Source organism: Glandiceps talaboti, chromosome 11, assembly GCF_964340395.1.
Source record: "Glandiceps talaboti chromosome 11, keGlaTala1.1, whole genome shotgun sequence".
In the NCBI taxonomy this organism is placed as follows: Eukaryota; Metazoa; Hemichordata; class Enteropneusta; family Spengelidae; genus Glandiceps; species Glandiceps talaboti.
This window is the reverse complement of record NC_135559.1, coordinates 18,815,472-18,831,694: the sequence shown is the minus strand read 5'-3', so window position 1 is coordinate 18,831,694 and position 16,223 is coordinate 18,815,472. Positions and strand designations below refer to the sequence as shown.

The 16,223-nt window shown below is 34.9% G+C and overlaps 2 protein-coding genes across 2 annotated transcripts; both read left to right on the top strand.

Moving 5' to 3' along the window:
* The first annotated feature begins 7,724 nt into the window (after positions 1 to 7,724).
* Positions 7,725 to 8,501, top strand: LOC144442106 (uncharacterized). The gene has a single exon (XM_078131375.1). It carries the CDS (start codon positions 7,725 to 7,727, stop codon positions 8,499 to 8,501), a length of 777 nt encoding a protein of 258 aa, XP_077987501.1.
* Positions 8,502 to 8,799: 298 nt separating this feature from the next.
* LOC144442236 (uncharacterized) lies at positions 8,800 to 15,820 on the top strand. Its single transcript, XM_078131515.1, has 7 exons — positions 8,800 to 9,299; positions 11,122 to 11,304; positions 12,041 to 12,227; positions 12,536 to 13,470; positions 13,926 to 14,154; positions 14,421 to 14,567; positions 14,876 to 15,820. Exons 1-7 carry the CDS (start codon positions 8,934 to 8,936, stop codon positions 15,127 to 15,129), a joined length of 2,301 nt encoding a protein of 766 aa, XP_077987641.1. The 5' UTR covers positions 8,800 to 8,933; the 3' UTR covers positions 15,130 to 15,820.
* Positions 15,821 to 16,223: the final 403 nt, after the last annotated feature.

Sequence of the window (16,223 nt, the reverse complement as noted above, 5' to 3'; positions counted from 1 at the left end):
CTAAATAATTTAATGATGTCACATTTGTAGTGGTTCCTATCAGATCATTTGGGAATGAGCCCCTTAGCTAAGCCGAAATTATACATTCACACCTAGGGGGTATCACATATTATTTTGCTGGTCTCAAGATTGTATTAGTACGGATACGTAATTTCTGTTGTGCCAAATCAGTTACTGCTTTATGTTGTTTCAGAAAATCCATCCCAATTATGAAATCTCTGTCTAAATCCTTAATTAAGTGCACTGGAATATTGATTAGTCGATTATCAAAATGTACTGGAATTGTTACATAGCTGTGAATAGGAATCTGCTGATTGTTTGGTAATTTTACACATTTGTATATAGGTTTCTTGATTTTGAATCGTCTTAATTTTGGAATTTTTTCGGAAATTTTTGTTGAGATCGCAGTTATTTCTGCTCCTGTGTCCACCAATGCCGAAGTTTTTGTATTAAAAATTTTAACAGTTATCAAATTATTACTTTGTACAAAAACATTAAATTCTCTGGTTTTGGTATTTTCCACACTCCTTACATGTTTTTTGAATAGTAATTACCCTGATCAGGTTTACAGCAATTTCTGGCAATGTGACCTATTTGACCACACGAATAACAGCCTCTGTTGTAATTTTCTGGACAAGAAGGTGCCATATGCCCTGGACGATTACAATTTCTGCGTATTTGTCTACCAGACATGATTTCTCGTCCCCCATAACGTGGACGATTTCTATCAATATTACTTTGACGGCCATTTATAGGTCGATTTCCATTGAAATTTGGCCGTCTTACTGCGGAATAATTACCCTGAAATTGGCGAGACTGAGTATCTCTATACCTTTGAGGGGAATATCCCGCCCTATTGTCAGAAAATGTTTGAGACTCTACCTGGTGTCGCAAATCTTCATTCTGACGAGCGAGCAATTGATTCTGTTGACTCAACTGTGAAGTAAGTTCCACCATATCATCACGCAATAATTGATCAATTCCATTCTTAGGCATCTTCAATGTTGTATCGCTTGAAGTTTGTTGACTGTCCTGATTCGGTAGTTGGGATATAATTTCCGCTGTTTTGGCCGCTGAGAACGCATTTTCATAGTCGTTGGGTTCCCGAGACAAGGTTACAATCTTTATATTGTGGCGCAGTCCCTGTAAGAATAGACTTAATATCTCTGCAGCGGTACGATTCGACTTTGAACATTCATCTCTCAAGCGACATGAAAACTGATCAACTGTCTCATTGGGCTGTTGTCGTATTAGACTTAATTGTTGGTCAGTGAGCCATCTTGGTTGTATGCGATGAAATCTTGCAATAAACAGTGGTTGTACTTCGTTCCAATCTTGTGCCAAGTTTTGATCCAAATCTGAGTACCACTTGTATGCTACTTCTCTCATCAATAATATGAAATATTGAATTTTCTGCTCGTCATCTAAATTCTTCAGTATGGCAAATGCGTCGAATTTTTTAACCAGAGTTCCGGTGATTCATTGGGGCGGCCATTGTAATACGGAGGTTTCTCAACGTTCATTTGAAGTCGTTCCAGCCTATTATTTACTTTTTCAATTTGATTTTGAATATTATCAAAGGGATTAGCTGGAATATTTTGCGGTTCCAAATTTTGTTCAACAGGAATATTAGGTTGTAAGTTCTGTTCGACGTTTGCCATATCAATTGGAATTTGTGGTATCCGTTCAAGATTTCTTAATTGTCGGCCTGATCGGAGAAGCATACAATGTTTTGACAAAGTACTCACTTTTGACGAATTTTGTCTTTTGAATAACTGTATCCTGCCCGGAGTCGTCCACCAGTGCTACAGACTTGTCCTTGGTGTTGATAGTTATTGACCAAATTCAAGTTGTAACTTCAGACACACACAGTCAATCTCAGGGGTACCAGAATCTCAGGACACGTATTCAGGGGATAAACTCACAAGCACACAGAATATTACTTTTGGTGAAGTAGGTGTATGCTTTAACCAACAATACGAGATCTTTGGATTCATTTTCCTTCACTTACGGCAGTTCAAACTAGATAGAAACAATTAGTTTCCTGTAGTATTTCTACTACGATGCAGATCAGACACCGTAAATCCAGACGTGTCGCTTCCCTCCGTCCCGCAAGATCTCTCCCCGTGTCAAGTAGCTTATTAGCATACACCCAACATTCACATTTTATTCAAATCTAAATCTTCATTCCGTAATACAAATATGGTTAGTAAATAACATGTTTACAGTAAACTTCAATTCTTTTCCTTATATAGGAAGTGTTTATGAACTACAGTTAATTTAATAATTAAGAGATAATCTATTTTCCTACTAAGGCTGAATTCATTAAAAGTTGTGATTTATCACTTGTAGTGACACTTGCAACATTCACTTAATTACAAGTAATAACATGGTCTAGCTCGTATTACTATCTCATTAATCAATTAGACCTCACACGGTCGGGTAACCTAGATACAATTACTGTGTTTATAATACAGTTATATACTTTGTAACACAAGCATGCTTTCTTAGGTTAATGTATGTCCCAGTGTATGATACTGCTTAATTACTGAATATCGTTCATTATTCAAAATACTCATTAAAGGAAAAAGTTGTAGCAACAAACTTCATAGGACAGGTGTGTATTATTATGGTTGATGTACGTATCATATTATACGAAATTTGAAGCTTGCATTTTTAAGATACAACCTAGTTACCTAAAATCATTAATTATGCAAATTTTTCATTAATTCTGTAAGGTACATTTGTACATCAATTAACTTTATAGGACATACACAATGTGTTATGGTTAATGTATGTACTGAATTGTATTGAAATTGAAGTATGCAGTCATAAGCTATGGCCTAATTACCAAGAATCATTAATGATGCAAATTATTCATTAACACTGAAAGGTACACCAACAAACTTGATAGGACATATGTGTTTTCTTATGGTTAACGTATGTACTAAATTATGTTGAATTTGAAGTATGTATTCTTAAGATATAGCCTAATTACCAAAAATAATTAATTATGCAAATTATTCATTAACGCTGTAAGATACATCAACAAATTTTATAGGACAAATGTATGTTGTTATGTTTAACGAATATACTAAATTATATTGAAATTGAAGTATGCAGTCTTAAGATATTGCGTAATTACTTGATTTCATTAATATGCAAATTTCTCTAATTAAACATTAACAGATCTGGCTCAAAACCTAATCAGGTCTAGCTATTACCCTAAAGATTATATATCCCAAATTTCATTACAATTGAGCCAGCCGATTTTTAGAAAATGATGACACAGACACACAGACAGACAGACAGACAGACAGACAGACACACACACAGACACACATTCCCCTTTTAATACCTCCCGTACCCTTACGGGAGGTAAAAATAACTATGACTTAGTTTGTTCTTAAATTATTTGAGTATGTGTGAAAATGCTTGTGTATGTGTCCCACTCGTCTAGAGGCTATCCATTGGTATTTTGGATCGAAGATCACAAACTGGCAAAGTCTAGCTCAATGGATGAAATTGTTCGAATGTCTAGTTAGAACTCATGCTTGGCTACATGTCAGTAATAGTGTATGACACATTGACATATGTTGGTACTTTGTTCACATAGTTGATTACGGTCGGTCCAATTTGAGTAATACAGCTAATAATGTAAAATTTTGAGCAGAATCAATGCTAATGCTAACTACACCCATTGAACTAGACTTTGGTTGTGATTTTTCAGGTTCTCAAATCAACCTCAATAGCCTCAAGACTAGTGTCCCACAAACTTGTAAAGCTGTATAATGCCCTTTCAAAAGTAACATAAAAAACAAATTTACAGGACAAAATCAAAGCATCTTTGTGATGAAAAATCAAAATAAACTATATAGATATTCGGATTTCCTTGTGAAAATTGTTAAACTTTCAGTATGAATCACCACTTTAGGGCATTCCATAAGTAAAAATTATTTTTTCAACAGAACATGATGCTAAAATAACCATCAGATTAGTATAAACCAGTATACAAAAGAATGTATAACATAGTCATTGAGCATGCGATCCAATATTGCGGCTCTATTATCCAACTTGGCGGCTAGCTAACTAAACACGTTGTAATGTCAGCAGTTATGTTTCGAATATTGACAATTCAGTGCAACTATTTAATACAGAGGTCTGCAATTTACAAATGTAAGTTTATTACAAATGTTTGCAATTTATTACAAATATCGTTAGTTTATTACAAATGTCTGCAGTTTATTACAAATGTCGTTAGTTTATTACAAATGTCGGCAATTTATTACAAATGTCGTTAGTTTATTACAAATGTCGTTAGTTTATTACAAATGTCGTTAGTTTATTCCAAATGTCAGCAATTTATTACAAATATCGTTAGTTTATTACAAATATCGTTAGTTTATTACATCTGTCGTTCGTTTATTATAAATATCGTCAGTTTATTACAAATGTCATTAGTTTATTACAAATATCGTTACTTTATTACAAATGTCAGCAATTTATTACAAATATCATTAGTTTATTACAAATGCTGTTCGTTTATTATATCGTTAATTTATTACAAATGTCAGGAATTTATTACAAATATCGTTAGTTTATTACAAATGTTCGTTTATTACAAATATCGTTTGTGTATTGCAAATGTTGGCAATTTATTACAAATTCCGGCAATTTTATTACAAATGTTGCTAGTTTCACACAAAATAAGTTTTCTCTCACAGGTCCAAAAGGGGAGCAGTTGGGTAAGATACTAAGGATAATTAATGTTGTGGAGATGCTGACCTCGATCCCGACGATGTCAGGAATGTACCAATCAAATCTTTGGAGAAAGAATTATGACCTTCAGCTCAGCCAATCAGATCCAAAAACATGTATTTATCAATGCAGTGTCTTCACACACATCCACATGGCGTTAGTAGTGGGAAATTATCCAATGCCTTTAAACGTTCAACATCGTTGGCAACAACAGTGGGATGAAGTCCTTACCATTGATAGTATTACTTGTAGCATTTCGTTCATAAAATTTGAATTTTTCTTCATTCTCAAATATATTCTCATCCCGAAAGCATACAGAATAGGCTGACTTGAGTATAAACCAAATCTATCATATGTTTTAATCACGATTCTGAATAAACTATTTCCGCGTCCTGATATATTACCAATGACAACCAACCAACCTACCTATGAAAATGTTAAGTTTACTAAAGCTTTGCTGGTCTCACGGTGTTTATATAAAAGGACAGGTACAATACCACAGAATATCTCTGAGCGATTTGACATTGCTTGTGAAAGTAGTGTCAGAAGTCAAAAGTATAAGTCAAAAGTGGGCTAACATGCAACAAATCTGTATATGACCCACTCAGAGATTATAATAGACAATGGGCATTAGACGCTAATTTTCATGAAGGATTTGAAACGATTATGCCATTTTATTATATCATAAAACGTGCCTTAGTTCTTTCTGTTAACCAATTAATACGACCGTGGACCACTTTCCTATATGTAGCTTTGACTATGGTCAAAGGTCAATTGCCTACTATAGGTTTTAAACATATCATACGCTATAAGTCGCTCATAGATTCGATTATAAGTCAAATCGATTCATATCAGTGGCGACGAATCTCAAAAATTCCATTAAAATGTCTCATGAACACAAAGCCAATATTGGCTAATGCATTTATATCGAATTGGAAAAAGTCCCTCTTAGAATTATAAATAAAAACAATTCATTCATTCATTCATTCATTCATTCTTTCATTCGTGCACTTCCTTATCACATACATACATACATACATACATACATACATATGCAGATTGACCTATTCATATGAACATACTACATATGACGTCATATTCCAAGCAATTGTTATCTGAATAGAGTTTGTCTGTTCAAATATTTAAACAATAATGTATGCCCTCCCAGCCCATAATGGACGAAAGCAAACTTTGCTTGAGTCCATTATGGACTGGGAGGGCATACATTATTGTTATTATTTTATAGTTTTGCCAATTCCAGTGAATTTGTAGACCGAGAAACGCAAAACAACGTATAATATACACAAACACCGTCTGCCATGTACGGCCCGGAAGCTGAATACTAATCATAGAGACACATGTACGTACACGTACACAAACACATATACATTTCAATGAACTGCTGTGAACACAAATTCGTTTCATGAATACGTTGTATTTCTAAACAATAGAAATGACAATCATAAGTAGCAATATACATTTCGAAAAAAATACCTAGTCGTACGAAGAAACAGAACAAATAAGCTTGTATTGATATACTTGTTCCGGGGCCACGATGGCCAATAACGTAGTATATTATCAGTAATAATGTACAGCGATGAATTGGTAATGCTATAATATATATATATATATCATATATATATATTATATTGTATATAATTCGCTCTACTACCCGTATTGAGCACTTTTATGTGGTTTTATCTACATCCAGTCAATTATATATATATATATATATATATATATATATATATATATATATATATATATATATATATATATATATATATATATATATATATATATATATATGAATATTGATCATATTGATCGCAATATGCGTGAAACTCCGAGTTACACCCAAGAAAGAGTTCCAGTACTACCAAAACTATTACGCTCTGCCACTGCGGTATAGAGCACTGTCTTAGCAGATTGATACTCACCGAGTTATATATATATATATATATATATATATATATATATATATATATATATATATATATATATATTATTTATTGTCTTAAGGCCACCGGCCAATATGACACAAAACATAAAGCAATATTAACAATATTAACAGGATACACACAAAAGAAGAAGAAAGTAAACGTTCAATACACTTGAAAGAATTTCACAGAAAATATTCTTTTAGTTAATGGCCTTAAACACAATTTTACGAGATTTCGTAAAACTGTGACTCTGACCTCATTAATTTACAAAATGTATCATCTGTAGGAAAAATATAGTAATACATGTTCCAGTACTGTGGTAAAATATATATCAAGTTCTGATACAGTGGACATACCAATATGACATGGTATTCATCCTCATTAATGTACAAAATTTATCATCTGTAGGAAAAATATAGGAATACATGTTCCAGTACTGTGGTAAAATATATATCAAGTTCTGATACAGTGGACATACCAATATGACATGGTATTCATCCTCTATACCCTGTGTACAAATTTCACAGATTCTGTTATCAATGTCAACACCAGTATAAATACCCTCTTGAACTCTTAAACCGAGACATCTCAATCTGGCTAACGCATGTCTACACTTTAAATCTGTAATCTCCATCAAATATTTCTCTGGCTCCAGCATACTTTTGAAATTACGATATGTTTTGAGTCTGTCTTTTGTGCATATTTCTCTATACCATTCCTGTTTGTAAACATCAGTTACAAGTTTTAAAAAATATGTAACTTGTGATTAATTCTATATTGTCGTGCAATTTGGAGTGACAGTGAACCAGAATGAAGACAACTCGCGTAAGGAAGGCATATCATGCCTTGGCATGCGGTTGAAATTATGCAAGGTATGTGCTAGGCCCACTGCTATTTTGCATCTACATTTCTCCACTTGCCACCCTATTAAGACATCATGATTTGAATTTTATACAATATGCTGATGACAATCAACTATATGAAGGCTTTGCTTTGGCTGACACATCCACCACTGTTGCCAAGATGGAGACTGCAGTACTGGACATAAAATCATGGATGACACAAAACAAACTTCAACTAAATGATGGTAAAACTGAGGTACTACTCATTAGGTCTCAGTTTATGCGCATACCCCGTCCCATTGACAGTATAAACATTGGATCATGTTCTGTTGACTTGGTTAACTATGCACGCAATATTGGTGTAACCTTCGATGATAAACACACTCTTAGGAAGCACATTACCATAACATGCAATTCGATCTATTACAATCTTCGAAAAATTGGTCGCATTCGTCGCTATCTGACAAGTGAAGCATGTGAAAATCTAGTCCATGCTCTTGTCTCATGCAAACTGGATTACTGTAATGGACTCTTATATGGTTTAGCATCTAAAGACATTACTCATCTACAACATGCTCAAAATACAGCGGCCAGAATTGTTTCACGCCGCAAGAAATCAGACCATATCTCCCCAGTTCTCAAGGATCTACATTGGCTACCAGTCTACTACAGAATACATTACAAAATACTCTTGATGACCTACAAAGCTCTCAACAATGCTGCACCTAGTTACATATCGGATCTGATCAGTTATAAGCATGCTCCACGTGTACTTCGCTCCAACAACAAAGGTCTATTACACATCCCACCCTGCAAACTTAAATCCTATGGTGAACGTGCTTTTTCACGCGCTGCCCCGCAATTATGGAACAGTCTTCCGGTTGCTCTGCGTCAATCACCAACCCTGGACAAGTTCAGGAAAGACATTAAGACTCATCTTTTTATGAGAGCATTTTGATAAGAACTCTTTTTAGTGTCCTGTAAAGTGCCTTTGAACATTCTGAGTAATGGATTCAGGCGCTATATAAATTGTTTGATTGATTGATTGATTGATTGAAGAGCAGTCTCACTGCCGACTGTGAATCGACCAAACTTTGTTTATTGGCCGACAGTTTACATGTAAAGTTAAAGGAACGCTGAATTTATAAACAATATTTTATCTATGAGTTACTAGTGTTGTTAGAACAAATATTTTATATACCTTTCCCCTAGTTTTTCTTTTGTGTGTGAATAAAATGCCGTTTTATACCCCTTCATAATGGGCGGCGACATCTTGGCTGTATAAACCGGAAGTTGGGCGGGCTGGCGGGCCGGAAGTTCCCAACATCCGGGCACTTGGCATATTCAACCGTGTCCTTGGTATACTGTGTTTATTTTGGAGTCGTGGAAAATGGGCTTTTGTATGGCTTTTGGTTGTGCTAATCGCACAAACCGAAGAAACAGAGGTGTTCCCCAATCACGCGTAGTAAGTTTTCATCGACTTCCCCTCAACAATAAGTGTTTACTATCAAAATGGTTATCTGCAATGAGGCTTGACAAGCCAGTTGTAAACAAACACTCTCGTGTTTGTAGTGATCATTTTGATGAAAATTGTTACGATGACGAAAATCGTGGAATTAATAGCGCACAAAACCGAAGACAACTCAAACAGGGATCAGTTCCAACAAAGTTTTCATTTACTACCAAAGGAAACGGTGCAGAAAAAAATGACAGCCGCACAGAGAGGTGGAAGCGTCGGTCAGCCGAACAAGAGCAGGTATGTTTCACGCTACTATTACTATTAACTGCAATGTTCATTTTTGAACTTTACAATGCAAAAAAATATGTATTGACATGGAAATCGTTATAAGTATGAGAGAAATTATTGTTAGTTTCGATGGTCGCATTGTTTGATTTTGTTTTCTGCTTATTTTGTATTTTAATTCTGAAATTGCGTTGTTTTTTTAGCGTTTCGACACTTTTGTTAAAATTCCTGTCAGCTGCCCGAGGCAAACTTTTGACTGCCCGGGGTTGACTTCCGGGTACGGATACACGTATAACAAGATGATCTCTTATACTGTCAACAATTACCAGTTGATATGACTACGCTGATTTTATTTTTAGTCTCTAACCTTGGCCAACAGCCTGACAAGATACCTAGTTTATTCATGTGTCGAACCATAGACAGTGGAGGGCCCCTCCACTGTCTAAGGTCGAACCGTACGGTGCATGCAGATACATTGCAAGATTTCGCTCAAATGTATCAATCACTGATCGTGTAGAACTGTATTTTTTGTAGATAACTTTAAGATATTTACCTTTTATTTTGTTGGAAGCCTAGGCCCGTGTAATACATCAGTTCGTGTTTATGATAGTTATGAAACCCATCTCGTGTCAGACGAAAAAAAATGGCGCCAAACCATATGTACATTTGTACATAGTGTGTTACATTGACGAATTGTGTCAAGAAGAAAACAAAACAAAACGGAGGCCTCAAATTACACTTTTCATGTCACGAGTTTATTTGAAATTCATGATTGTAGGTGTCGCTACAACTAGGTAGTTTGACAAATGTTTTAATATTACCATAGTTTTCATCCATGAGTACCTCTCAGCATACAAGTCAGGTAACTGCAGAGTCAGCATATTTTATAGTGATCAGCTGTATCTGCATACTAATTTACTATGTACAGTTATATAATTTGATTGTCAATTGAAACATCATAGTGTCATGTCTTACAATGTTTTAACTTTTTGCTAGATACTCTTAGTTTTGGTGTGCATGTTTCGGTAATGTTATTATTTTCTGCCTTGGAAAAATTAGGATGTCAATAGCTCTGGATCATGTGGATGTACATGTATATGCTATGACGTTCGACAAATCTTCCCTATCCGCTATGGTTCTTCCTTATTATAGATAGTGAGATTTCATTCTCATAGATTTTCATAATAAAAACCACGCATACCCATGCTAATCAGTATGTAAAATACAGAAATTAACTTTAAATCATTAAATTCAACCTACGTCTTGTGTATTCTGTCAATTCTTGCCTTCTGTTCGCTAGAGCCACGAAACAGAAAATGGTAAATCAAGCAAACAGATAAGCTCAATATTGTACACATGTACAAACTTTTCTGTCATGTTGCACATTTTACGGATTTAGTGAATGTTAAGACAAGAAACGACAGAATAAACAAGACATAAGTTGCATTTAATGATATACAATGTAAACTTGTTCTTAGTATTTTGTATTGTCATTAGCAAGGGTTTGTGTTCGTTTTATTCCCAAACAGTGTGAATGAAATCTGATCAAAGTTTCACTATTCATAATAGGGAAGCAACCATAGCGTAGAGGGAAGACGTGTCGAACCTCATACCATATACATCCAGAGCTAGGATTTCAACTAATTAAATTACTTTTCAGTATAACTATAAGAGCCTTCTGTAAGGTAACATAATTTTCTTTTCATTTATTACATACATGTACATATTTTAGCACAACTGAACTATTGAAGTGTAGAAGTGAGCTATATATGTGGTGTCGTGTTAGTCTGCCTGCACTATTTTTTATTTATTATTTTTGGTTTATATTTTGCAGGATATAGCTCCAAAACGTCACTTAGGGTGCAAACAAGCTTTAAGTGAAGTTCCTGTAACTGAAACTCGAAAAGATTTGTCTGATAGTGATTCAGTATCAGGTGTTGGTACCACAAATCAGTCAGAGTCGAATCCATGCCACTGCAAAAAATGTACTGTACTGAAAGTGAGCACATCAACACAGGTAAGCACAATCTCGGACCACTATAGTACGTAGGTTAATAGTTGGCCATTGTATTTTGTGGAGTTTGACAAGGGCGACTGCATACAAATTTCCAACATGGTGGGTACATGTAATGACGTCACAAAATCTTGTGAGTTTTTGAAGTCCTCCATAGAAACTTAAGTATGGTACATGTAAGTATCACAAGATTTCAGCCAGATGCGACACCATGTAGGTATACGTCCCTGGTGTGCACAAACTTTTTAATGTGTTTTTTTCTAAGTCTACTCTTCTCTTGACATTTAGTTTGAAATAATTGTAGCATTGGGTAGTATACATGGCTAATACATAATCCCTGGCCTACAGTAGTATCCATTTTCCAAAATAACTTTCAGCCAAAATTAGCATATGTACAACAGTATAGCAATGAACAATTAGATACATCACATTCTGACTAACCCAATGAAAAAGACCAATGTCAAAATCCTTTAAAAAATCACTTATTATATATTCATAAATACAGGTTGCTAGCAACAAGCAACTTCAACATAGCATAACTTATCTGATACTGCAGTGATTTTGATTCTGACCGTGTGACGGGCTTTGTTTCCTGTCATGGATAGTCATTCAGCAAATGAACATGTATACCTAGCATGACTTGCCTTATTGATAAACATTTTTTTAAACTGTATGGCGTTGTGATACAATGCCATTGGGACTATTTTTATTCTAATAATAGTATGTATCTTATTTTTAGACTGACCCAATTCCAGACAAAGAGACAGTCCAACATGACCATTGTTACAGTTTTGCTCCCACAAAACCTGGATCAAGAAAAAGGAAAAAACAGATGCCAATGTCGTCAACCCCAAAGAAGAAGACTGCACGTGATCTCCTACCTGAGTTTGAATGTGACACAGCTGAAAGTGATTCATATACTACAGGTAACATGAACTCAGATAAATATGCATTGTTGATGTGTGGTTATCTTGATTTGATGTACAACCTAACTTGGCATAATATTGATAAGTAGCAGCACTTCATCAATTATCATCGATCAGTTACTTTTTACAAATAAACCTGAATGTTGTTACTCATTTGTGTATTTATGTTTTTCAGGTTGATACATAATAATTAATTTCATTCATTAAAAATTACAATGTTTATCCATTTAACATCAACTCACTTCCTAATGCTTCAACAAAAGTTCAGCACATAGTAAAAGATGGATATTTTTTTTTATTTTTTACAGATTCTGAGGTTGGTAGTGATGATGATGATGATACCTCATATGATGCTGACCTATCAAATTACAGTATTGAATCCTGTTATACTGATCTTGATGAAAGTATGCACACAGGTGATGATGGAAAAAACCCAGTGTTCCTTGTGTATAAATCTTCATTAGACAAGCTTTTTGAAAAGTGTCAGGAATGTGGGAGCTTTGTTCATGTTCAAAGAACATATCGCGGTACAATGGTTGTTTATAACTGGACTTGTCTAAATAGTCACTCTGGGAGATGGGAGTCGCAACCCATGTTAAGGAACATGCCCCTAGGCAACTTGGAGCTGTCTGGTTCTATTCTGTTTGCTGGTGGAACGTATCAGAAAATATTTGACATTGCCAAGACATTCAATTTAAACATTCTCTCAGAAAGACATTTTATGAACATTCAGAGAACATATCTCTTTCCTGTAATTCAAAATCTGTATGATTATGAACACAATCTACTAATCGATGCTCTGAGATTTCAACACGTGTTTGTCAGTGGAGATGGCCGTAGTGATTCTCCAGGCCATTGTGCTAAATATCTCTCATACTCTTTCATGGAAGAGGAGACAGATCTCATACTGCATTTTGAACTGGTCCAGGTGACGGAGGCACCAGGAGAAGCTTCTACAAATATGGAGCGGGTTGCTTTCAATCGCGGTCTCACATATCTAGAAGAACAGGATGTAGAGGTAGATGGGATGATTACAGATAGACACCCCCAAATAAGCTGTGATATGAATACTTTGTATCCATCAATGTCACATGAGTATGACGTTTTTCATGTTGCAAAGAATGTTGACAAGAAACTCCGACAGAAAGCAAAAACTAAAGGGTGTGAAGATGTTGGCCCATGGAGACCATCAATTGTCAATCATTTTTGGTGGTGTTGTGCCTCCTGTAATGGTGATTATGAAGTGAGTGTATTACATTATCTTTGTGGTAGTGTAATGATAAGAAAAAAATTGTTAGTGCTAGTAGACTTGTCTTGGTGTGGTAGCATTGTAAACCGAACAGGAGAGTGAACTTTTAAGTATGGGAATGTGTTATGAATTTGAAATTGCTACAATCAGCTCTGTTTAAATATAAATATTTGATATAGTCATGTCATATGTTGAAGGTCAGCCATCATAACTACCTGATTCAATGTAAAGTCTACTTTAATTCATTAGATTGAAAAATAATAATTTCATAAAGAAAGACACAGCATTACAGATAATGTGAACTGGCTTTGACACATTCTCAGAACCTCACTAAAGTATATAACCCCGCTTTCATTGGTAAGCTTTCTCAAATTTTGATGAAATAATACAAGTGTAAACAGGTTGATTTTGCCAGTGTTTTAATGTTTACATATTCATCTTGTTTGTAGATGCTGAAAGATATGTGGATATCTGTATTGCACCATGTGTGCAATATCCATGAGTGGGCCAGCGCCGAGAGGTTTCATAAGTGTTTACATGGTAAATTGTCACTTGAAGATGAAACAGAAACTTCGTGGCTGAAACCAGACTCACCACCTCACAACGCTATCCGGGCTATCATACTGGATAAAAAACTTCTGAAGGACATGAAGAAGATGGTATTGTTTAAACATACAGGTACTAAGTATAAGCATTATAATTATGATTAACAAAAATAGAAAAAAGAAACCTTGGCAGTATTTATAGTGTCATTTTATGTAATGTAACTAGTCCATTTTGGCATGGTTTTGACACAGTTTATATGATGTACAAAGTTGTTTTCTATCAGGGAGTTCTATTGCTCACTGTTCATAGCATGCATCAGGGCATGTATGATCACTTGTAAGTAGTCGAGTATTAAAATGGAGTATGTTAATGTTTTGCTCACTTGTATCTTTCTGTAGGTTCTCTTGAAGTGTTTCATGGGATGCTCTTGAAGTATTGTCCAAAACGAGATCACTTTAGTTACGAAGGAATGAGGGCACGTCTCCAGTTATCAGTGCTAGACCATAATGAGAATGTGGGAAGGGAGCAGGCTACAACCAAAGACGGTAAGTCTGTAACAGGGACTTGTTTTGGTGTTACTGTACGCTAATAACTCTTTACACCAAACCAAGTCATGTGCCATTTGATGCAGGTTTTGTTTCTACTGATCAAGTTAACAATCATTTTGGTTATAGCAGATGTAGTACTGTGTCATTAATGTTGTGTGGTTTCTACTGATCAAGTTAACAATCATTTTGGTTATTGCAGTTGTACTGTGTCATTAATGTTGTGTGTTTTCTACTGATCAAGTTAACAATCATTTTGGTTATTGCAGTTGTACTGTGTCATTAAAGTAGTTTTGTTTGTCCAACAGGTACTCTTCAGTTTGGACTTTCCTACCCAAAAAGAAAGAGAGAATGGGTAGTCAAGAAAATGTACAAAGACAAGACATATAATTTTAGACAACAATTAATGGACATGATATTGTCTCGCAGAGAAGACAACAGTGTCATACTGGGGAAGCACTATGTGACAAATCCAGACTTGCCAAAGAACATAGCTCATTCTGACAGGCCTTATGCAAAGGATGTAGCTGACAATTACACTACAAGATTCAGGCTGAATTAAATTAATAAAAATATATGCAAATGAATCCACTGTGTTTCTAGGGGAAGATATTCTCTTTCTCACATCCTGGATTATCTTGAACACAATACTGTTAATGTATTTTGAAATGGTGTACTGGACAATATATCTAAAACAATGTCTGATCAACTGCATCTCTTAGCCTGTCCTAAGCTCTGCTAAAACTACCTACCAGCAGCAAGTTTCTTTATTGATCACAGTGTAATCTTTCACTCCCTGATGTTTCATCGTAAATAAGTTGTAATAAGACCAAGACTGGCTGATCACTACACAGTTAAAATGACACACATACTCTCACTTGCTTCAATCAGACGGCAAACAAACAGCATTTGATGTTAAATTAACAACTAGAATACAGCACAACTTTAGGATTTTGTTTATTGTACCAGATTAGAAACTCCACAGTGTCCATATCCCAAAGACTCTACTGGAAACTTGTATGATGAGATGTACATTAGTTTAACAATAGGGAGTGAAAAAAATTACAGTGATCAATAGAGAAAGTTGTTGCTAGTAGTTAGTTATAATACAGCTTGGGACAGGCTAAGAGATACAGTTGGTCATATTTTGTTGTAAATAATAGAAATGCATAGTTCATTCTTATCATCAACTAAACATGATGGGATTTTTTGAAGAGTCTTGTAGTGTGATTGTGAACTACTTCCTTTGTATCTGGGTTTCCTCTTGCTAATGACAATTATCCATAAATTTATAAATTTGTAAGTTTCAGAAATCTTTAGTATACTTTGGGCTCATAGAAAATGTCAAATTTAGACATTTCATTTATGTACCATTTACAGACTTTTTCTGCCAGTTTACTTCACACTACAGTTGGATATTTGAAAGTCGATGCCCCAAGTATTGGTTTGATCCTTGTACTACTAATGTAGAAAGATTTACACATTCATTTATTTTACAAACATACATATGATGCATGTCACAGTGTCCCATCAATTCCCCCACATTTCTCCCCAAACCTTTGTTAATTCATGAAAAACTAAACTGTGGAAATACAGTATCTTAAAGTCTCTCAGAATAAGTTGTGTTCCTTGGCAAATGTCTCCTCAACAACAAAA